The sequence below is a fragment of the Uranotaenia lowii genome, chromosome 1 (genome assembly GCF_029784155.1).
Source record: "Uranotaenia lowii strain MFRU-FL chromosome 1, ASM2978415v1, whole genome shotgun sequence".
Taxonomy (NCBI): Eukaryota; Metazoa; Arthropoda; class Insecta; order Diptera; family Culicidae; genus Uranotaenia; species Uranotaenia lowii.
In genome coordinates, this window is record NC_073691.1 from 13,603,244 (window position 1) to 13,628,450 (window position 25,207).

Genomic DNA, 25,207 nt, shown 5'->3' on the forward strand with positions numbered 1-25,207 from the left:
GAAAAATTATCAAAAATAACAAAAAAATTTCAAAAAAGAAAAATGACAAAAAATTACTAAAATTCCAAAAAAAAAACAAAAATTAAAAATGACAAAAATGACTAAAATGACCAAAAATGACAAAAAATGACAAAAATGACAAAAATGACAACAATCACAAAAATCACAAAAATGACAAAAATGACAAAATTGACAAAATTGACAAAATTGACAAAATTGACAAAATTGACAAGATTGACAAAATTGACAAAATTGACAAAATCGACAAAAATAACAAAAATGACAAAAATGACTAGAATGACTAAAATGACCAAAATGATCAAAATGACAAAAATGGCAAGAATGGCAAAAATTAACTAAAAATGACAAGAATGACGAAAATGTCAAAAGTGGAAAAATGAACAAAATTTAAAAAAAAATGACAAAAAGGACAGAAATGACAAAAATTACAAAAATGGCAAAAAAGAAAAAAATTACAAAAAAGATAAAAAATGTCAAAAATGACAAAAATGATTCAAATGACCAAAAATGACCAAAATGACAAAAACGACAAAAATGACATAAATGTCAAAAATAACAAAAATGACAAACAAAAATGACAAAAATGACAAAAATGACGAAATGACAAAAATGACAAAAATGACAAAAATGACAAAAGACAAAAGTGACAAAAATGACAAAAATGACAAATCTGACAAAAATGACAAAAATGACAAAAATGACAAAAATGACAAAAATGACAAAAATGACAAAAATGACAAAAATGACAAAAATGACAAAAATGACAAAAATGACAAAAATGACAAAAATGACAAAAATGACAAAAGACAAAAGTGACAAAAATGACAAAATTGACAAGAATGACAAAAATGACAAAAATGACAAAAATAACAAAAATGGCAAAAATGACAAAAATGATAAAAATGACGAAAATGACAAAAATGACAAAAATGACAAAAAAATGACATAAATGACAAAAATGACAAAAATGACAAAAATTTCAAAAATTTCAAAAATGACAAAAATTTTAAAAATGACTTAAATGACCAAAATGACAAAAATAACAAAAATGACAAAAATGACAAAAATGACAAAAATGACAAAAATGACAAAAATGACAAAAATGACATAAATGACAAAAATGACAAAAATGACAAAAATGACAAAAATGATAAAAATGACAAAAATGACAAAAATGACAAAAATGACAAAAATGACAAAAATGACATAAATGACAAAAATGACAAAAATGACAAAAATGACAAAAATGACAAAAATGACAAAAATGACAAAAATGACAAAAATGACAAAAATGACAAAAATGACAAAAATGACAAAAATGACAAAAATGACAAAAATGACAAAAATGACAAAAATGACTAGAATGACTAAAATGATCAAAATGATCAAAATGATCAAAATGACAAAAATGGCAAGAATGGCAAAAATTAACTAAAAATGACAAGAATGACGAAAATGTCAAAGTGGAAAAATGAACAAAATTAAAAAAAAAATGACAAAAATGACAGAAATGACAAAAATTACAAAAATGGCAAAAAAGAAAAAAATTACAAAAATGATAAAAAAATGTCAAAAATGACAAAAATGATTCAAATGACCAAAAATGACCAAAATGACAAAAACGACAAAAATGACATAAATGTCAAAAATAACAAAAATGACAAAAATGACAAAAATGAAAAAAATGACAAAAATGACAAAAATGACAAAAATGACAAAAATGACAAAAATGACAAAAATGACAAAAATGACAAAAATGACAAAAATGACAAAAATAACAAAAATGACAAAAATGACAAAAATGACAAACAAAAATGACAAAAATGACGAAATGACAAAAATGACAAAAATGACAAAAGACAAAAGTGACAAAAATGACAAAAATGACAAAAATGACAAAAATGACAAAAATGACAAAAATGACAAAAATGACAAAAATAACAAAAATGACAAAAATGACAAAAATGACAAAAATGACAAAAATGACAAAAATGACAAAAATGACAAAAACGACAAAAATGACAAAAATATGACAAAATGACCAAAAATGACCAAAAATGACAAAAATGACAAAAATGACAAAAATGACAAAAATGACAAAAATGACAAAAATGACAAAATGACAAAAATGAAAAAAATACAAAAAATAACAAAAATGACAAAAAAGACTAAAATGACCAAAAATTACAAAAATGACAAAAACGACAAAAACGACAAAAATGACAAAAAGACAAAAATGAAAAGAATGACCTAAATGAAAAAATGACAAACATGTCAAAAATGACTAAATAGACCAAAATGACAAAAATGACGAAAATGACAAAAATTTCATTAATTACAAGATTTACAAATATGCCAAAAATGACGAAAATGACAAAAATAACAATAATGACAAAAATTACAGAAATGACAGAAATGGACAAAAAAGGCAAAAATGATAAAAAAAAACATTATTGACAAAAATTACATGAATGACAAAAATTCCATTGATTACAAGATTTACAAAAATGACAAAAATTTAAAAAAAAAAATGAAAAATTACATAAAAAATGACAAAAATGATAAAAAGGCAGAAGTGAATCAGAAGGCAAAAATGACACAAATGAAAAAAAGGCAAACATGAAAAAAAATAAAAAAAAAACTTAATAAAAATAACATTTTTAGATTTTTTTTCATTTTTGTTTGTGATCTTATGATTTTTTTTTTCACTTTTGAACATTTTCAAACTTTTGGTCATTTTTTACTTCTTTGACATTTCTGTTATTTATGCCAATTTTTTCAGTTAATTTTTTCTTGTCGAAATCGTCTTTATGCTTATTTTTTTTAAAATTCGTGACATTTGAGTTACTTTCTGTTTTCAGGAGCAACATCCTTTCAAAAATCAATTTTGTGATATAAGATTTTTTTGAATCATTTTTGGAAGCTTCATTTATTCTATTTTTGGCGTTTCTATTATTCTTTTTTAACATTTTTATTATTTTTCACATTTTTCTAGTTCTTCATTCTGATCTCTTTATTTGTGTTGATTTTTCTTCTTTCTTATCATATAAAATTTTTTTGAATTTCTACATTACTATTTTTATTCGTCATTTCGGTCGTTTGTGTAATTTGTGTCATTTTATCATTTTTATTATTTTTTTTATTAGATTGGTCAATTTCTTTATCCTGTTCAATATTTTTAATTAAGTCATTCTTGTCGTCTGTGTCCTTTTTTTTTCGTTATAGTTTTTTATTCTTTTTTTTTGTCACATGAAACAAAGTTGAAACTGCTAAGGCAGCTAAAAAATATTCAGAACTAAGATACACACAAGACTTGATACGGTGGAAAATTTAAAAAGCCTAAACAAGACTCGATCAACTCTTAAATATTGTTAAAGGTTTTTAGGCTTTCAACTGTTAAAAAGCTTTTAAAAACTTTAAAAGTAAGGAATCACCAAATATATAAAGAAATATAAAGTTTAAAAGAATACACAGGCTTTAAAATGTAGATTTAATTAAAAAAGATAAAACGAAAATTTATCAAAGTTTTCCAAAAAGACTTCAAATTGAATAGGCGAAAAGTTGGAGACAAAGTTTAAAAATAATCCCAGACATGCTCAAAAATTTTAATAGAATTGAATTACAAAAAATCTTAATTTGGAACACAAAAATAAATTTCTCTAACTTTTGAAGCACATGCTTTTTTATCAATGATCAATGGAAATCGAAAAAAAAAGTTTTCAAATGAAAAAAAAAAATTTTTTTATCCACTCTTTTATTGAATTTTAAGCAATATTATTTAGTCAATAGTGCAAAATCATATTTTTCCAATTAAATTTTAAATTCTTTCTTCACAGATTTTTCCGTTCTTTTTTGCGGGTTTTTTAGAAAAACGAACACACACATATAGGATCTCAGTGAAACTTCATGTTTCTTTGAAGAGATCTAACTTACTTAACTCTAAGGCGTACATCTTTCAAGGATATTATGGCTAGCATCTTACAAATGCTAAAACCACCAGACCACAGAAAGAGTACTATGTGTGCCGTGATCGAGATTCGATCTCATGGACTCTGGCTTAGAAGACTGGAACGCTATCCTCTAGGCCACGGCCGGCGGCGGGGTTGGTTTACAAAATGCTTGTATTGCTCGATGCTACTAAATAAATTATTGTTAATCGGATTCGAAGTCAACTGCCGATTAATGCCAAATATCGGGTTGCCTCGAAGCTGTCCATCGAATCGAACTCTAACAGTAATCATTTAATCAATAAATTCAATTCATCTCAACCGACAAATGACGGACACCCCCCAAGTCCTCCTCTCCTCAGGCTGTATTCAGTTTATCCGTTCGATTTCATTTCTCTTCACACACGTATTGTATGTATGTATCTATGGCTATACCCAAAAGCTCGAAGCTGCCCATTTGCGGTTGTCTATCGGTTGTCGCCAGTTCACATTAACACCCTTCGACAGACCTCCTCCTTCTCAGTTTTCCTCCAATTTTCCCAATCTACTCCACCACAAATCACTCCCGATCGCAATCTTTCTGTCTCCGCGTCTCGGTACATTTACAGGTGGTTGATGTTGTTTTGTTCTCTGTTTTCTGTCAATTTTCTCCTTCGACATGAACGGAATAATCGCTTTCAAACAACCGCAAAATTGCAAAGAACCGTCAAACGGTTGGTCCGTGAATGGGACTCAACTTGGCTTCTATCGGACAATTTTGTAATCGAAAAATACCATACACAACAACCGCATGAGCTGCCGATGACAAGTCAAAGTTCAATTTTCTTCACGGTATTAATGGTAATTCGTTGCGGTATTGAAAAGTTAACACAATGCTATCGATTCGTTGTTTTCTGCCGTCGTCGTCGTACACCCACAGTTTCCGGTAATATGTTTTGTTTGTAAACAATTTAGATTTAGGAAAAATTGCTAGGTGGACGTCCAATCTCAACGTGTAATTGCATTGGAAAATTTTGAGTATTTCCAACTGTTAAATTATAATTGAGCGCACAGCAGATTCCACCGGGTGTTACACATTCTAGTGGAATTAAATCGATTTTAATTCGAAATCCGCTTCTACCACCCGGACCCCGGTCGGGTCGTCGTCGTCTTCTCTTTCACACTTTTCCAAACCTATACATAGGTACTTGAAATTGAAAATATGGTAAGAGAGCAGTATTCCATGCTGATTTTGTTCATACGGCTTATACTAAACATATAGTGGAACTGATTTAAACTTTGAATAATCATTTGTGACAGATCCCGTCTTCATCGAGGGTATGGTGAGATTTATTGCCGATCACGCTCTATTTTTATAATGGCCTCAACGAGTAATTGATTGAAGAACAGTCAGTTGAAAACATTCCTCATTTTTTGCATCGCGTTGTTTGAAAAAGCTTAAATTCTTACACCATTAATTTTGACGTAGCTAAGAACTATCATTAAGCCTTATTTTGTAAAACTGCATACAAAAAAGTCCGATTTTTATTACTTTTTGATCTGGGAAATTTATCGATCCCTTTATATAAATCGTTGGTGTCAAACTGGCCATCATGTAAGGAGTATATTCGAAAAAAAATCCAACACTTTGTTTTGTGAATAACTTTTAAATGCATGGATGGAAATTGATTACATTTTAGGTGAATTTACCTGGTAATTTAATGTGTACGTGTACAAAATTTTGAGACAATCTGTCAAGTGGTTTTTGAGATAGCGCCCAAATACTGAGGTTCAATGACAGAACTTTTTGAGTAGGATCGAAAAAAAAATCCAGAAAAGTTCCAGTGGGAGACCCAAAAACAGCTGAAAATCAACATTTCGACCACAGTTCACATGGTAAATTGTTTAAGAAGTCCTAGACGACCCAATTGTGAGCTAAAATTTGAATAAAAGTTAAGATTATTGATTCCATGAAGCAAGAGAAATGTGAGAGATTTTTTCAAGCTCGATCCAAAAATATGAATGGAGGAAGTGATAAAAAAAAGTCAAACTTTTCTAACTAATTCTACAAGGTAGAAAAGCTGCCCTCTGGTAAAATAAACAAAATATGGTGGTCACATCGTGTGCGAAATATTTGGACTGATTGTGGGAAGATATTTTGAGAACTTTCGTAATGGACAGCAAAACGAAATCTTTAGCGGTCACCTGGCGGGTTTCCAACCAGAAACTTTTCGTCGACAAGTCTCACCTGTATTTCCCGGAGATAAACAAGGAGAAAATTTGGAAAAATTAATGTCTAGTGCTTGAGGAGGCTAACCATCTGTGGAAACTGCAAATCGCTCAGTCTTTCATAACAATTGACACGATGAATGGCTAAAAATACAAAGAAGACTGCCTCCAAGTGCAACCGTTTTCTCTGCAAAGAGCTTCAATAGGTCCCACAAAGTTTTTTCTCTGTTATGTTGGATCTGGAATCGTGCTACTACGCTAAAACGGTGGTGGAGTGATAAAAAGTCAAATATGTTGTTTTTGTGCCGAAGGAGGACAATTGGCTATATTTGTTATAACTTCGACAAAATTTAAAATTTTGAGTTATTTTGAAGGTCAAGCTTCAGGAAACAGCAAACGTAATCAAAAATTCAAAATAATCGATTTAAAAAAAGGTGGTTCATAGTATACATCATAGATTGCAAATTTGCACATATACACATTACATTACCAGGTAACTTCGTTGAAAATTTTATCAATTTGCATCCATGCGTTCAAAAGTTATTAACAAAACAACGTGTTGCATTTTTTTCGAATACACTCCTAAGTCTATCTCATATTCAGAGAAAATCCATTTGGAAAATGTTCGCATAGAACAGAAAGTTAAAAAGAGAGAATGAGAGAAGTAAGCATATATGTGAGAGAGAAGGTGATAAGAGAAAAAGAACCGATAAGTGGTTCGAGAATGAAAGAAAAACGCGAGAAACCGATAAACAAGATTAGAACTGGTATATGTATGTATGTATTTGTTTATTCATGTAACTTAAGACAAAATCTTTTTAATTTGTTACATTTAGGGCTAGTTTTGATTTCAATTTCAACTACTTAACTACTACAAAAAGTTTCTGATGACTTTCATATCAACTCAACTATTTATATCCGATTGTTACATTATTTATGCAAATCTTATTAGTGAAGCTTTCTTGAACTCTGCTTTCGTTTTGATGGATTTTAATTGGGTAGGAAGATTATTTCAAATTGAGATGCCTCTAACGAGGAACGAATTGTTATAATAGACGGAAACATGCGGTGGGATAACGAAATTGATAGTTCTCGTGTTTCTCACAGGAACAAATAAGCTTTTTATATAATCTGGGCCTCCTCTAGTAAGTATTCTGTGGATAATAACGCAAGATCTATATTTATAAAAACTATCAAACGGACAACCGATTAGCATTTTTTGGAGGTGAGAAACGCTTGAAAACCTTGACAAGTTGTAAACATATCGAACGCATGAGTTCAGTGCTACACGAAGTCTGTTCATGGACCTAACAGAACAATTTGAATAAGCGAAATCTCCGTAAATAAACAAGGGGTATATATAGGTTTTGAATAGTTTTAACTTAGTGTCAATGTCAAGGTGTTTTGTGGTAAGGTTCAACCTTTTCAATGAACCATAGATTTTGCCACATTGTCTATTAACCTGCCTGCTCCATGATAATTCACGGTCAAAAATTACACCAAGGCTTTCAGCATGATCTGTAAAAGCAATTTCCGAATTTGCCAAGAATAGTGATGGAACTTCGATAATCCTATTTGATCTGCTAAATAATAATGCTTTGGTTTTAACTGGGTTAATAGGCAAAAGATTCAGAAGGGACCATTCATCAACTTTTCGTAAGTCATAATTTATTTTGTCACTAACAACGTTCGTTGGCAACGACTTTTCAGAACAGAAATAGATTTGCACATCGTCTGCAAACATCTGAATCCTACAGTTTTTTAAGACTGACGGTAAGTCGTTAATAAAGATGGAAAAAAGAATCGGACCCAGAATTGATCCTTGAGGAACGCCGGATTCAATAGGTGTCAAACTCGAATAACAATCATTTATATAAACTGCCTGCGAACGTCCTTGGAGGTATGATTTTATCATTTCTGCTGCAGGTCTATTTAGAAAATGAAAAATTCGTTATCAGTTTTTCAACAAGCTTTTTATGGGACACCCTATCAAAGGCTTTAGCAAAGTCTATGAGTAGAAGAGTGACTAGTCCTTTTTTATCAAGGGTTAAGGCAATATCATTATGGACTTTCATAAGGGTAGATTTAGTGCTATGATTAGCTCTAAATCCAGATTGATAACTACTTAGTAGATTATGTTGATTGATAAAGTCTGAAATTTGGTTCTTTACTAATTTTTCGAATATTTTTGAAACCGAACTCAGTAAGCCAATTGGTCGTAAATAAGTAATAGAGTATGGTGGGGTAAAATTACGACCTTAGTGCTATCCTATTTTTAGAAAATTTTGCAGTTGTTTTTCTAAAAAACCAAGAACAGCATTGGATTCCTTAGACTTTTATCTCTCTTCTAAAAAATAATGAAGATAAACGATCAACGCATTTGATAGCACTACTGAAAATGTCAAACTGCTATCGAAACGTACTCTTACCCCACCTCTGGGGCAAAAGTTCGAATGATGTGGGTTAAAAGTACGACCATTCAAAATTCCACAATTTTGCATGAAGTCAAAGGGAAATTATTTAATATCAATCTTCGCTTATTTCTGTGTTCCCTTCTGATACAAATCCTATACATGGGCGAACAACCTGTGCGGATTTGGAGTTGTTCACTAATAGTCCATATTCAACAGGTTTACGAAATCCAGTTCTCATCGTATTTGAGCATCTTTTCACGCGAACAAGTCTTTGTAGAAACAAAAATATGCGCTGATGTTCCCAATGAATTTGAGAAAGAAGTTAAAACTTTCCGTTCAGATTTACTTCAGTAGACCCTGTATATTATTCGTACTTTTGCCCCATTTGCAGTACGTACTTTTGCCCCTCCAAGGTTTCTTGTGATTCACAGTTTATTGTGCAAAACAGAGACATATTAATTGAATTCTTTTTTTGGCATTTGCTAGTGGTTGAAAACAACTAAACTGACACATTAAGACTTTCATTGAAAGCCAGAATTTTGATTGCTCAAACATGTTTGCCGTTATTTTGAATATTACATCATAAAAATTTTGTCTGGATGAAGGCAGTCCAAATCACTATCAATCCACGCCAGAGTATTGAATTTTTCTGTTCTCGGTTGGTGGTAATCTCAAAACGTACTTTTAGCCGACTCGTACTTTTACCCCACCTTACTCTACTATGATTGTTGGATTTTTTTGTAATTGGTATAACCTTTACTTTTTTCCACTGATAAGGAAATTTTGATGTATTGATAATGGTATTTAAAAGGTGATTTAAAAACGGGAGTAAACAAGGAAGAACTATTTTTACAAGTTTTATTGGAATGTTATCAAGCCCAGCATTGGATTGGATTGAAGCCACTGCATTGACAATTTCATATTCATGAACAGGTCTGAAATAGAAACCATTTGATGTTTGGGTGATAGAGATTTCTTGATCATAATCAGATGTGAAATTAGAACAAAAATAGTGATTCACATCTGTAGCAGAAAATTCTGTGACACATGAGGACTTCTCGGTATTGCCTAAACCAAAACTCTTCAGATTATTCCAGAACGTTTTGACAGGTAAATTCAAGTTCGATTTCGCTTTATCACGCCCAGTTTTAGCTTTACTTATCAATGTATTTACCTTATTGCGCAGTCTTTTGAATGTTTGCCTATCCTCAATTGATTTTGTTCGTTTCCAGGTTTTATAAGCTAGATCTCTGTTGATAATAGCTATTTCGATATCACGATTAAACCATGTATTTTTACGACGCTTTTTAAACTTCAGAGGGAAATAAGTATCAAGCAAAAACAGCAGGAAAGTATTCAATATTTCCACAAGCATGTCAGGATTATCTATACTGAGATAAGAACTCCAGTTCATATCATTGAGAATGCTAGACAGTGCGCCTCTATCAAAATTTAAAAAGTCTCGATACCAGTATCCATCAGAGCTATCTTGTTTTGAAAAATTCAGAGACGAAAATATTAGGTCATGATTCGATACACCAGGTAATGAAATTTGATTAAACCTGTAAATACTCTCAGGTGAGTCTGTCAATAATAAATCTAATGAAGAACTACCATTGTTATGAAAAAAAGTGGGCTCAGTATTTATATTTTTTAAATTTAAGCTGGATAATGTATCTTTTAAGATATCTGTCCTAGAAGATTGTTTTAAAAGATTATAATTGAAATCTCCTATAAAAAATGAAGTTGTGTAATGCATAATAAATTGCTGGTGGTGATTTTGGAGCAGCTCGGAACAGTCTTGCCCAGGGGGGTTGTAGTAGACTCCGAAGCAAATCTTATCAAAGTTACAAATTAATTCAAGCAATAAGAATTCCGTATTATCATTACCATATTCTGATTTTGCCAAAATCTTATATTTAAGGCATATCTTGATGTAGATACTAACTCCACTACCATTTCTATTACGATCATTGCGAACTAAGTTAAAACCATCAATCGAAATGACTGCATCTGGGATTGTATCATTTAACCATGTTTCCGTCAAGAAAAAAATATCTACTTTAGTATTTATAATAAAGTCTTTGAGCTCATTAAACTTACTCATACCGCGTGCGCAAATGCTTTGAATATTAATGTGAGCTATATTCAATTTATCATCGCAAAGAGCAGAATTAAGTACAGCTTTGGGTATTAAATAACTCGTTAGGGCATCGTTTACTGGAAAATCATCCATTGGATAGGATAGGAGTGAAAACAACGAAATAAAAATCCAAGTCAACTTCACTAACTTGATCTACATAATAAGTAACAATCGACGGCCTGTGCTTAGCTGAAAGATTAATATGAAAGAAAAGTTTTCAAGACTGAAGGCAGAGAGGCAAGAGGGAAGACTGAGAAGAATAAAAAAATACAGATAATTGACGAGAGATAAGTGTAGATCTACGTATTTTAAGCACTTCTACGGATCTACGGATCAATGCTCGAGATCTACGGATTTTCAGCATTTCCTACGGATTTTCTTCGGATTATCGTAAACCTTATTGGAATTCTGCGGATAAACGAAAATTCTACCTGACGACCATAAAAAAGGTCATCAGGTTTCATTTTGCCGAAATTAGGATTAATAGAGAAAGAGAATAGCTAATAATTAAAAACTGAAAAAAAAACAATAGAGAAGAGAGAATAGTGATAGAGCAAGTGATAGAGAATGGGGATAAAGCGAGAGAATTTATATATCGGTATCGATTTTTGAAAAGGGCTAACAAGCCAAGACCGCTGTTTTGAGAAAAATGCATTCAAAGTTTCAGAAAATATAATAAATTGCCTATTTCGCTGTATCTAATTATTTTCCTTACTTAGTACCTTAACTTCTTGAAAATTAGCATAATTTCATGTCGCGAGCGGTGAATTCAGGTTTTTCGTGATTCTTATGATAAAGTTAAATAAACTGGATTTTTAGGCCTTTTGTTCTCTCATTTTGTTTTTCGTCAAAATAAGAGCGCTTTTTGAAATCCAGATTGACTGTTCGCCTTTTGGATCACTCACCACAGAAGCAATATTAAAGGCTGATACGGTCAAAATTTGGTCAAGGGAAAACGCGTGTAAATCGGTGAAATCGTTTATTTTAAAAATCAAATTAAATTTCTTTTTCAAGTTTAAGGGGGGGGGGGGGGGGTAGGGTCTAACATTTTCAAAAAATCGATTTTTTTATTTTTTTATTTTCTTATTGTAAAACATTTCAAGAATGCTGTGTCAAATTTCCAAGTCAATTGAAGCAAAACTGTAGAAGTTATAAGCCTTTAACTTCTCCTATCTAATACTGCAAGAAAGCAAGATCAGAAACTTCAAACGCGTTTTTCTCAAAAGCACATTTTTAAAGTCCGTGTACATCGTCATTTGAAAACTACTTATCCGATTCTTTTCAAATTTGGAACATATTTTCTATATATAAAATACCAGACCCCAACGTTTTTCTTTTTTGATTTTTTTTATTTTGGGGAGATTTTACAGGTGAAAAATGGCGGATTTTTAAGTGAAAAATCGAAGTTTTTACTTCAAACAGCCACAAAAATTTCATAAAAATATTTTTAAGTTAAATAAAAACGTTGGGGTCCAGAAAAACATCTATTAAAAATATTTTGCTCTGATTTTTTGACTTCAGATGATTCTGTGCTGAGATACAGTGTCCACCGTAAATCCTGTTTTCTAAAAGGCATCCTCGAATACCCGTTAGACCCTACCCCCCCCTTAATTAGTATAAAATTCAGGAAAAATATTCAGTTAGGCTTCCGCTTTTTCAAATCCGAATTGCCGGGCCTTACGCTTAACCCCTGCCATCAGATTTTGTACAGCCACCTTGTCCACCTTCTTCGCCGCAGAAAACCAACCTTGCCTTGAACTGCTGCTCGTCCTTAGCAGTTTTTTTTGTCTTCTTTAGGTTCCGCTTGACAATAGCCCAGTATTTCTCAATTGGGCGGAGCTCTGGCGTGTTGGGTGGGTTCTTGTCCTTGGAAACCACCTGCACGTTGTTGGCGGCGTACCACTCCATGGCCTTTTTATCGTAATGGCAAGATGCCAAATCCAGCCAAAAAAGTACGGAACAACCGTGTTTCTTCAGGAAAGGCAGTAGACGTTTATTCAAACACTCTTTCACGTAAATTTCTTGGTTGACAGTCCCGGAAGCTATGAAAATGCTGCTTTTCAAGCCACAGATGGCTTGGCAAACCAGATATTTCTTCGCGAACTTTGACAGTTTCACGTGCTTGAAAATATCTGCTACCTTTCCCCATACCTTTCCCCTTCCGTTTGCCGTATAAAACTCCTGTCCCGGAAGCTGCTTGTAGTCGGCTTTGACGTAGGTTTCGTCGTCCATTACCACGCAGTCAAACTTCGTCAGCATTGTCATGTACAGCCTCCGAGATCGCGCTTTGGCCGTCGTATTTTGTTTATCATCGCGATTTGGAGTCACCACCTTCTTGTAAGTCGATAGTCCGGCTCGTTTTTTGGCTCGATGCACGGTTGTAGACGATACACCCAGCTTATTTGCGGCATCTCGGAGAGAGAGGTTAGGGTTTCGCTTGAAACTACCGGCAACTCTCTTTGTCGTCTCAGCGGCTTCCGGTTTTCGATTTTCCCCCGATCCAGACTTCCTGGCTGTCGACAAACGTTCCCCAAACACTTTAATTACATTTGTAACGGTTGATTTGGCAACTTTTAGCGATTTTGCCAGCTATGCGTGCGAGTAGCTCGGATTTTCGAGATGCGCGAGCAAAATTTTGATACGCTGCTCTTCTTCCTTGGACGGCGTTTTGACAATTGAAGAGTGAATTCCAAAATCAAAATAGGAGCAACATTCTACACACACACCTTCAAAATGAGGGGTGTTCATATTTTTTAAATGCAAAATTGAAAGAAATACGTCAAGTTGATATTGACCAAATTTTGACCGTATCACCCTTTAAGGCAAATTTCGGTTTGAAGTCAGCTTCAAGCTATTTAACTGAACATATTTGTTCTTTTTAGCACATATCCATTCAAAAATCACTATTATTAGCGTATTTAACATTCAAAAATCACTATTATTAGCGTTTTTAAGACAAAATTGCTTTGAAAATGCAAGAATGCTGTTTTTCAATTCCGAAATTACTGTTGGCCTTTTTGTTCGCGACTTGGAGAATTAGTCAAGTAAATGGAATAAGATTTGGCATGTGATGGTATTTGAATACGAGAAATGTTTCAATGATTATTTGAGACCCCTCCCTTCTTACAGTGGGAAGATTTAAAGAGAGAGGGGGCTTCCATACAATTTTTGTTGCAAAATTCGATAAATGTCGAGCAAATGGAATCAAATTGGTATGAAAGGATATTTGGATATGGAAAAAGGTTCTATGATTGTTTGAAACTCCTCGCGATTTGGGAGAGGGGCGCATACAAATTTTTGGAAAACTCGATAACTGATCAAGCGAGGGGAATCAATTCTGGCATGCGAGGGTATTTAGGTGAACGAAATGTCCCCAAGATGGTTTAAAGCTCTTCCCACCTTTCATTGGAGGAACATAAAGGGGAAGGGGGCTCCCATACAATTTTTGCATGACTGGAGAAATAATCGAGCAAATGGAACTAAATTTGGCATGGGAGGATATTTTGATACGGAAAAAAAATCTATGGTTGTTTGAGACGCCTTTCTGATCCCAATAAACAAATAGGAAGAGAAGAAGGGGTCACCGCAGTTTTTCAAAGGTGTCGAGAGATTATCAGTTGGAAGGCAACGAATTTGGTATGAGATTGTATTTTGATACGAGAAATGTTTCTATAATTATTTGGAACCCTTCCATTGATTGAGACAGGAAGAGAAGACGGGAGCCTCATACATTTTTGTTGCATATCTGTAGAATTAGTCATACGAAAAAAATCAACTTTAGTAGGGGAGGGTTTTTGGAAAGGAGAATTTTTTCTATGCTCATTCGGGAACCCTGCAGTGGGGGGATGAATAGGGAAAATGAGGGCTCACATATATTTTTTTGCACAACCTTATAACATTTTAAGCAAATGGGGTCAAATTTGTCATAGGAAAGTATACGGAAATTAGAATTTAAGACTCCTCCTTTCCTTTCAATGGGGAGCTAGAAAAGGGAGAGGGGTGCACCCAAAATTTTCGTTTAATAGCTCGAGAAATGGTCAGGGAATCCAAAAATCGTTATCCTCCTACAGAATTTGCCGATCAAAACACCCGTGAGAGATCTACAGAACAGTGAAACAAAGAAAGAAGACAGAGAATAAAAAAACAAGGAAAATATAAAATAGAGAGAAGCAAGAGAAAAAAATAAACATGTACAAAACGAGAGAATTAGAACGTCTTGAGAACAGGTAAAAACGTTGGAAAAGAAGATCAAAAGAGAGAAAATGCGAGACAGTAGGCAAATGCGAAAAAGAAAGACGAAGAAAAATAAAGTTTCCAAATTTGAGGAAGAATGACCTAAACGAGTTAAACTTCTATCAAAAACAAAAAAAAGTTTCAAAACGTGATTAGACGGAATTCAAGCTAGACTCCTGAGTTATGCTAGATTCGACCTGCATTGTACAACGAATTAAAACACGTTGTGTTCATTAAACTACATCTGATAATTTTTAATGCCAAACCTTCAAGAATTGAACTTGCTGTTGTCGATCTTTATTATTATAGATCAACGTTCCGGAAGCAAACCCCCGATTTCTTCAAGAAGTTATCTTCTTAAATGAGATATCATGAACCCGGCGTTTGTAAAGTTTATTATCAAATCTTGGAAGACTAACAAAGCACCTTATGATAGATGATAAGGTTCTATGTAGGTACAAACAATAGTAGAACGAATAAATTTATGGAAAATTGTCAATCCGCATTCCGTGGTCCTTACTGTAAGGTGGCACCAGATTACACCAGGTTTCGACTTTTTATGCATTTATAAGTCATTTTACATCAAAATTAAGATTTCGATTTTTCCGATTTCCTTTGATCCCCCCTTTGGCGTTTTTTAGGGTAAAAAACTGAAACTCTAAGCGCTTTGAAGGACCCCTAAATGAAGCCCGATTGAGCTGAAATTTTGCACAGATCTGTTTTTTAGGCCCATCAACTAAATGCATAGGGTCAGTTTTCAAAATTCGATCATGAATTTTTTTCTCATACATCGATTACTACTCTGAAAAATATAAATGTATCACTGTCCAAGGAAAAAAGTATTTCGCAACAGACAGATCGCCTCTCGCGAAATTCCAACGATAATCATTTTCGTCAGCGACAAAAGTAATTTTCTAAATATGTAGACAGACACTATTTGCCGCACTTTCATGCGCCCTGTACGGCAATGATGATATAGTGCTCTGCCTGGCGCGTCCAACCAAAGCGCCACAGGTGATTAAAGCTTAGTTCTTTTAGAAATGGGACAGTTACGAATGCCTGTATCTAAAAAACCATTCGTTTGAACGAAATACTTTCTATGAAGAAAAAGAAGGTAATGTTATGATCTTTTATGAAAAAATTTGAAAAAAAATATTTACCGTTATTTGTTAAAGAAATTTCTACTTTATTATTAATATCTCCCATTGACCGGCGCACACTTTTTTAGGTGGCTTCACCCTCCTTCTTCAATTTCTGATACTTTTTGGTCCAATAGTTTTCTGGAAACTAGAAACTGGAAGCATTTTAGTGGATACAGTTGTTTCGAAATGAACAAATTTGATTATTTTTTACCACATTTTTGAACGTTTTTTTTCGGTACCGGTTTTACAGCTTGAGAGCTTTGGAACTATCAAAAAATGGTTGTTTGAGGTTGGATTTCAATGAGTCATTACTAGGCAACACTTTCAGCTTATCGGAGAAAATTGTTTTGGACATTTCAGCGATCTACCCTTAGTTTTTCGTTTATTGAAAATTAAAAATGCTGGTATGAGACTTGACTTCCTTGATGACCCTCAAACGTAGTTGCCGATCCTGTGCTTTACTCCAATGCTTGATTTGAACTTTGTGGACATTTTTACAGTGTTTGCATACTTATCCACCACAAAAACTTAGTAATTCTTTGAATAATCAACGGTTTTGTCAGCTATCAATTTGATAATGACGTATTTTCAAGGAAACTGTGCAAAATGATTTTTTTCCTTTTCTCTTGTATCGTACATATCTCAAAAACGCGTAAATTTTAAATTTTGAAAAAAATAGGTCAAATAGTACTTTTTACAGGCAACAAAATGCTGTCAAAATTTTCAATATCCAATAACTAGTTAACGAGCTATTAGCAAATGAAAGTGTCCCATTTCTAAAAGAACTAAGCTTTACTCATAATTAAATTTGGCCCGATAGTCTCGTGGTCGTCGTCGTCACCGTTCGAGTCATTCTGAAAAAAAAAAATGTTATTAATAATATAGCCACCACCTCTCAATATATGGCTACCAGATAAATTAAAGTTGTTTCTGGGGTTATAATATAGCAATGAATGCTACAAAGTCGCTACTGGCTACTAGTTGAAGGTAGTAAAAACCCACCTTATGCACTTTAGCGAACTCCTTTTTTGAAATTTTTAATTCATCGCTACTATCATGTACCTACAAATAAGTTAACGCTTGCCATGAAAAAGGCAGTAGCAGCAGAAGACGAAAAAAACGTGGGCTTCACCTTGTCTGGAGATATCGATGATTGTGAACAACGTTTTTTCCTTTCTCCCCTCACTTCCTTCCGCTAGCGACCGTCGATGGTCTCTATAGGATGTTTGCCCATTTAGGGAATATTGCCGGAGTCTGTTCCGCTGTTGTCATCATCGCCTCAATGACAGATACAATCGAACGACAACAACCTTTTTGTAGAACTATGGGCCGGTACCTACTTGGCTGACTAGGCTGCTGGTCAAGAACCCACCCGATCCGGTCTTGAAAATGAAGGTATTGCCGGCACAGATAATAATGAATGGGGAATTTCTACCCCTACAAATGTCTTTTGAGCAAGTTGAGCTGTAAGGTGTAAGGCAGGATTGGTCTCTGATTAATACGGATGAATTAAGTTTTTTAAAGCCATCTCTCTTAATGGAAAATAATTATTAAAAACGTTCTCTTCAAGTCAAATTACAAAAAGAAAGTTTTTGGAAACATATGTTGTTTCTAAAAACTAGAAATAAAAACTAATTACCGAATCCATCGGTGTATAGGACACACCGATGTATAAGACGCACCTGCATTTTTGAGCTAAAATTTCTGAAAAAAGTATTAAATCTGCTTGAAATTTAGGACCGTTGTATAAGAAGCACCCTCATATTTGGCCTTATATTTCTGTCAAAAAACTGCGTGTTCAACACCTTGAAATACGGTAGTTATTCAAGTCTGAACATTCCAAAAAACTTTATACAAAATTGATAAAGATAACCTCATTTCCGACCAAATTTCTGGACATCTTAAGCTTAAATTCATAACCTGAAACCTTAGCTTCTGGGATGTTTGTGTTTGCTTATCTTATTTTATTAGTTTATATTGTTAGAACGAAAGATACGATTGGTTTTTTGACTTAACATTTTATAATGTGATTTCTTATAAACTTAGCTCGCATCCTAATTTTAAATCAGTTCTGTCGTTTAAAAATATTAATATTTGAAGAAAACAAATTAAAACAGATTGCAGTTTTGTTTCCGAGAATTCTGAAATATAATCCTTTTGTGAATTTTGTTGAAGTCAAAGTTTTCTAGTGTCTTTTTAGCATTTCTTTCTTTTAAAAAGAATTTTTTTTTAGAGCTTCCTTTAATTTTTTTCGTCAGTTTCTTTTTTGTGTCACGATTTTTTTTGGCTTCAGCCGCCGACCGTGGCCTAGAGGATAGCGTTCAAATCTTCTAAGCCAGAGGTCATGAGATCGAGTCTCGGTCACGGCATACATAGTACTCTTTCTGTGGGCTGGCGGTGTTAGTATTAGTAAGATTCTTGAAAGGTGTACGCTTTAGTGTTAAGTAGAATTTAGATCTCTTCAAAGAAACATGAAGTTTCACTGAGATCCTATATGTGTGTATTCGTTTTTTTTAAAACAGCTTTGTGGTTTAAATTCATCAAAATGGTGCAAAATTGTTGACAAATCTTCGAAAGCCTTCGTGTAAAGTTTTATAGTGACCTAACCAATAGGCACAATTTTCCTGTATGTTTGGATAACGTACCGCTATTAAGCCTGCTCCCATTCTGAAAGCATTTTCATGTTGTAACAAAACAATTTTAAACCTCCTAAGAATTGAAAGCAAAGTGGCCAATATGCTATCTTAATTATTTTTTTCAATCATCAGAGCTCTTTAATCAGTGTTAAGCATTTTTATTCAATCAGGACGAAAATGTCATTTTATTATTATTTTACTATTACCTTAACTTCTGTTCAAGTCTTTAATATCTTCAAGTTTAATAGGTTTCGAGTTTAATAGGTTTTTTTTCGAGCCTGTTTAGTTTTTGATTTGGATATCTACAGGCAGAAAGCTTTTAAAGAGTTTTGAATATTTTTCATGCTGTTCGAACTTCTTTTATGACAATTTAAGTCTTTTCTCTGCGAGTTTTCTATTTTTTAGCTTTTTAGTTCTTTTAACGATTTGAAAAGATAAGTTTAATAATTATCTTCACTACAGAATCTTCCAGCCACAGACTGATTTATTTCTCATTTTGGAAAATTTTTTTTGTCCTTGTTAAGGTTTTTAGCCATTTTCTGCCTCTTCGTAAACTGTAAAGCCTTTTAAGTACTTTTAGGAACTACTCCTTTCAAATTTTTCTGGACTCCTCTAGGCCCTCATTCGTTATCTAGTCTTTTTTTCTTTTTGATACTTTAAAGCATATCGTGGGAAATTGTTTTTATTTTGCCATCTTAGAATCCAAGCCTTTTAAGGCCTCAAGCCTCGAAATATTTGAAGCCTTTACTTCACTGTACAAGCTTTTTCCTATGTAGGTTTTATTTATGCTTTTTTTCATCATCAGAATCGTTTTTCGACCTGTTATCTTTTTTCATATTACTCTAGTTTAACTTTTTTTAGCCGTTTTAAGGTTATTTTTTTCTTTTTCACCAGTTCATTTTTTTTTTCTATTTTAGCTGTTTGGCTTTCAAACTATTAACTTTTTTAGGGTCTGTGGCGTCGTCCTAGTTTTTCGAAGCATTTTAACTACGTTGAATCCATTTCAAACTCCGTTAAGCCTTCAGTTCATTTTATATGGGCTTGTGTTACATGTAAGTAACTCAGTTGGCAAGTCAGTTGCCTCCTGCGCCAATGTCCGCGAGTTCAAGCTCTAACCTCGAACACAGTTGTACCGGATAAGTTTTTCAAAAACTGTCCACCAACTGCAACGCTAATATAAAGTCGTGAATGTCATAAAGATGGTAAAACAACTATAATCCAAATAAAAGTTTTTTTTAGTTATGTTTCACTGTATTAGTTTCAGATTTCTCTAATATTTTCTCCTTGTGCTTTGTGCAAAAAATTCAAATAATTTGTACATAGTGCGTTGATTTATTGTATCAAACGGCAGACGAAGGTCCAATTCAAAATCGAAAAATAAATATTGCTACGCTAAAAGAATAATTTCCAATTTTTTTTTTTTTTTTTGCTTTCTTACAGAAAGGCATAGCGAACGGTCAGTTGGGGGTATCATTAATTAAGGGTCCAAGACCCCACTTTATATATTCCAATCGACTCAGCTCGACGAGTTACGATGATGTCCGTGAATTTGTATGTTCCATTAAAAACGTTCATACCTCATTAACTCCTATTCTAGGTTGCACGATTTTGATGAATTTAGTATCAAAAAATTGGTTTTTTTTTCCTGTAGGTCATATCTCAAAACCGTCAAGCGTCGAGAAATGTGGCTCTCAAACTTGAACAGTTTGAAATATTTTGATTGTAAATGAACTCGTTGAATAACAGTTCGCTTATCCTCCAAAAAACGTACTGGCCATCCTTTTTTATATTGAGTTTAGTAATTTTTACTATCGATTTTTTTTTTATTCATAATATTTTTTGTAGATTAATAATATATAATTCAGAAATAAGGAACCCATTATTGTGCCATTTATTTCCAAAGATATTTTACACTCTGTAAGAAAGCCTCCAATCCACTGATAAGTGTATTAAATCGGGTTTTTTATATTGAGTTTAGTTATTTTTGCTATCGATTTTCTTAAATCATAATCTTTTTTTTAGATTAATAATATATAATTCAGAAATAAGAAATCCATTATTGTGTCATTTATTTTCAAAGATAATTGACACTCTGTAAGAAAGCCTCCAATCCACTGATAAGTGTATTAAATCGAGTTTTTTAGTTATGTTTCACTGTATTAGTTTTAGATTTCTCTAAGATTTTCTCCATTGCCTTAAATTACGAAACAATTTGATTTTCTGTCGTTTTCTTTAACTTTCCTTAACGACCAAATGATTGACTGAAATATTTCATCTTTACTTATTTGGAGGACTTCATTTTCATTATATTTGGAACACTGAGAAATTTTCATATCATTATCTTCAAATTTTGATGTAAACACAACGCGAAATGAACTCAATCAATTTCAAGTGAATTTCTTAAAACTTAATACACAAATACTAAATTTATGATATTGAAAGACTTCTCCTCTCTAGAAAGTGTTGGCGGGAAGGATGGAAAGGCTTTGTGCAAAAAATTCAAATAATTTGTACATAGTGCATTTATTGGATTTATTGGATTAAACGGCGGCACATCCTACTTTCAAAACACGAAGGTCCAATTCAAAATCGAAAAATAAATATTGCGACGCTAATAGAAAAATTTCCAATTTATTTTTATTGAATTAAGTACACAAGCATGTTATGACATAGTAAGATGATCTTGGGCGATCTTTTCGTGGACACAAATTTGGTGTAATTTGCCGTTTTTTTAAGATCTGAAAGTCAAAATTGACTAATTTTAAAATTATGGTGTATTTAACTGATAGATTACGTTATTCAACGGTTAAAAAGAGAGATGTACCCAACGGCCAAATACGGAACCTTTTCAACTATTCGGCCAAACGAATATTCGACTGAATATTCAGTCCAATATTCTGTTGAGTTTTTGAAAAAAAATACAAAAGTGATTATTTAATTTTTCTTTTTTTTTCTACCATCTTAATGCCCCTCACGTTTTTTAGTGGTTTTTTTCCAACCAAATCTTCTTCAAGTAGAAGTCTCTCTGATTTTCAAAATGTCAGCAATGACAGTCAGATGAGTTGTCGGTTCTAGGGCGTTTATCACCAAAGAGATTGGGCTTGTGATATAGCTCAGTGAGCAAGTCAGTTGCTTCCTGAGTTCAAGCCTAAGAGTAAACATCGATCACAGTTTTTCAATGACTGTCCGCCAACTGCATCGTTGATTTATATCAATGCGAATGATAAAAGATGTTAAAACGATTATAATCGAAACAATTTAAAAACCTAAGAGAATAGGCTCCAGTAAAATCTGGGACAAAACATGTCGGAACAGGTATTAGATATCGAATTAGATGAATGTCGTATAAGTAAGAACAACATGGATTCATGCACAAGCGCTCTACGACAACAAACTTGTTGACGTTCACATCTTCCGTGCAAGACAGCTTTGCCAAAGGATCTCAAACCGACGTAATCTACACCGACCAGACCGCAGCTTTCGACAAGGTAAACCACAAAATAGCCATAGCCAAACTAGATCGTATCGGTATTTGCGGCTCCTTACTGAAATGGTTCCATAGTTACCTGGTAGGACGGAAACTTATTGTACGATCAGGTGAAACATTTTCCAATCAATTCCCTGCCTCTTCTGGAGTACCTCAAGGGAGCCACATAGGACTCATAATATACCTGATCTACTTCAACGACGTGCTGCTGCTTCTCCATGGACCAAAACTGGCGTATGCCGACGACTTGAAATTGTTTCAAGCTAAATATCAACAGCTCCGAAGATGTCAACGTCTTGCAGAGCCAGTTTAACATCTTTGCCGCCTGGTGTGATGTCAATTGCCTTCCCTTGAATCGCAACAAATGTACGGTAATTTCGTTTTCACGCAAGCGGCTACCGCTATCGGCTGATTATTTTCTGGGACAATGAGGCAGTTGCCCGAGTTGAGCATGTGAAAGACCTTGGTGTGATCCTGGACAAACGGCTGGATTTCAAGATCCACACATCGTCTTTTATTCCGAATGACAAAAGACTTCAAGGATATTTATTGTCTCAAAAGTCTTTACTGCAGCTTGGTTCGATCGTCCCTCGAATATGCCTCGGCTGAATGGTGCCTCTACAATCAAAACGGCTCTGAGCGTATCGAGGCCATCCAGAGGCGTTTTTGCGCTTCGCTCTCCGGAACCTGAACTGGCAAGACCCGTTCCGACTTCCCAGCTACGAAAGCCGCTGCCGCCTTATCGATATCGACACGCTGCAGGCCCGTCGGACCGCAATACGGGCCTCTATTGTCGCCGATCTGCTTTCGTTGAGAACCGACTGCCCCGTTCTGCTAGAAGCACTTCAACTCAGCGTACGATCTCGAAGCTTGAGGAATCGTGATCTTCAGCTCTTTGCTCCTCTTCGACAGAATAACTACGGAGCTAATACAGCGCTAATTGGTGCAAAAAGGACGTTTAACCGCTTCTCCGATCATTTTGATTTTGACGTTTCGAGGGAATTATTCCGAAGAAGAATACTTAGTGCTTTAAGTATGGTGTTGGGTAAATTCCGTGTAATTGTAGTTTGTCTTTAATTTTTAACCTATCATTTGGATCAATATGTGATCTGTTGATGAAAATAAACAAATACCAAATACAGTGAAAGAAACACAAATGTACCTAATTTGTTGCCCTGAAACCAGAAGTTTTTGATGGTTTTGAAGCTTTTCAAAAGTACTTTTGGAAATTTTATAAATTATCCAACATCAGTTGAGGAAATTGACAAGTTTGTTATTGTATAAAATTAAAAAAATAAATAAATTTTTGGCCTATTGCTAAGCTCAACTTAGCTGAATATTCGACTTAACAGTTTTTGGGAAGTATTCGGCGCCGAATATTCGCTACATCTCTTGTTTAAAACATGGAATCCTCTGAATTGCTGGAGAACGAGTAAATGAAGTTAAATATTTTTAAGGATTTATTCAATTTGGGGTAAAACGAAGTCTATCGGGTCATCTAGTGTAATCCTAAACGTAAGTTAGAGTATATTTTATGTACGGGAAAGTTGAGTTAAAAATTCACTGAAATCGAACGTTTCGTTCCCTTTTTATATTTACCATGTCTTCTTTTTGCTTTGAAGAAGCTTTTTTATGTATTCTAAGAATTTAAAATTGTTTTTTTTTTCAAATACCTTTCATTTTAGAAAGCGTCTGCTATTCCGCGCTCAACATCCCCCAAGGGCTGCCAATGATGATAGTCATCGACCTGACCACTGAACAACAAGAGACGACAACAACGCCGTCCCAGTGGCAAAGGTGGCGGCACCGCCAGAGACTCATCTCAGCAGAAACAGATCCGCGCCGCGACTAAATCCCGTGACACCCCTATTACTAGTTACCGAAACAATTCTCCGCCAAGCTACACCTAAAAGTGGTCGTCGTCTGGCGATCGATCGCAGGCGTTGATGCGTACCGCGAGGCGCGTATCATATTGCGTGTGTGATTTCATGAATGATGAATGGACCAATTGAGCGGGGGACCCCCACGTCACCCCAACAAACCTCTTCATTCCGATGATGACCGTGACCGGCAACCTTGAGTCGAAAGTAAGAGTGAAGAATTTATACAACACAACAAGCCTTTACGCTGCTGCTGCTGCTGCTGAAGAGATTGAAGGAAAAAAAAAACAATCAACAAGTGTGTAACCGCGCGTCGCGCTACGCTTTTATATGTGTATCTGTATGTGCTCTTGTGATTGATACTAATTTTAAACCTGAACCAACACGTTCATACCAATAACAACAAGTGGCTGCAGCCGTACGTAATTGATACCGGAGTCTAAAACAAGAAAAGTGCTCGCAGCAAGGACGTCAGCCGGAAGGGGGCAAAACACTAACAGAAGATCGCTCGAAGATAAAGATAAAAAAAAGCTTCGTTCAATCGTTAGTAAAAATCGGTTTCAACTGGTTTCTGTTAACTGATAGATGTTCAACGAGCCAATGTTTTGGTCGAAACTAGTCAGGTCGTTGTTCAATGGAGCAAGTTGAAACTAGTCGAAACCAATCCAGCTCGGCAGCAGGATTAGTTTCGACTTGGTAGAAGTCGGTCGAAGTCAATTGGAAAGAGACAGGTGATCAACTATCAATCCATTTCTACTTGTTTCGACCCGTTTCTACTAGAGATGATTGAACAGACATAAAATACACCAACCTGTAGGATCTTTGCTGCTGTGACAAATCGAAAATCATGATGTCGGAGGTGAGTTTTTTCCCCTTTTCTGTCTTCAAATCAACTCTTTTTGTTTTAAAATAGAAAAAACATAAAAGCGGTAATTTCTCTTACCCCTACTAACACACTCATTTTCGAAACAAAAAACTGTTAAATGTTTCGGGACAGTTTGTTTGACAAACTGACGGCACAATTTTCTCAACACAAGATCGATTCAACGACAAACCGATTGTACGTTTTGTTTTTTTTTCTCTCTTCTCTCTAATG

The 25,207-nt window shown here is 34.1% G+C and overlaps 1 protein-coding gene across 5 annotated transcripts in view; it reads left to right on the top strand.

The window, feature by feature from the left end:
- Positions 1-25,207, top strand: part of LOC129740417 (adenylate cyclase type 9) — a 99,908-nt gene that overhangs the window by 13,161 nt on the left and 61,540 nt on the right. The window contains exons 2-3 of one of the 5 annotated variants that reach the window (XM_055732079.1): positions 23,917-24,654; positions 24,892-24,970. In XM_055732079.1, coding sequence (XP_055588054.1) covers positions 24,959-24,970 — 12 coding nt within the window. In that variant the 5' untranslated portion in view covers positions 23,917-24,654; positions 24,892-24,958. Of the gene's footprint in view, positions 1-23,916; positions 24,971-25,207 lie in introns of all 5 variants that reach the window. The other 4 variants (XM_055732080.1, XM_055732081.1, XM_055732078.1 and 1 more) reach the window with 4 other exon arrangements.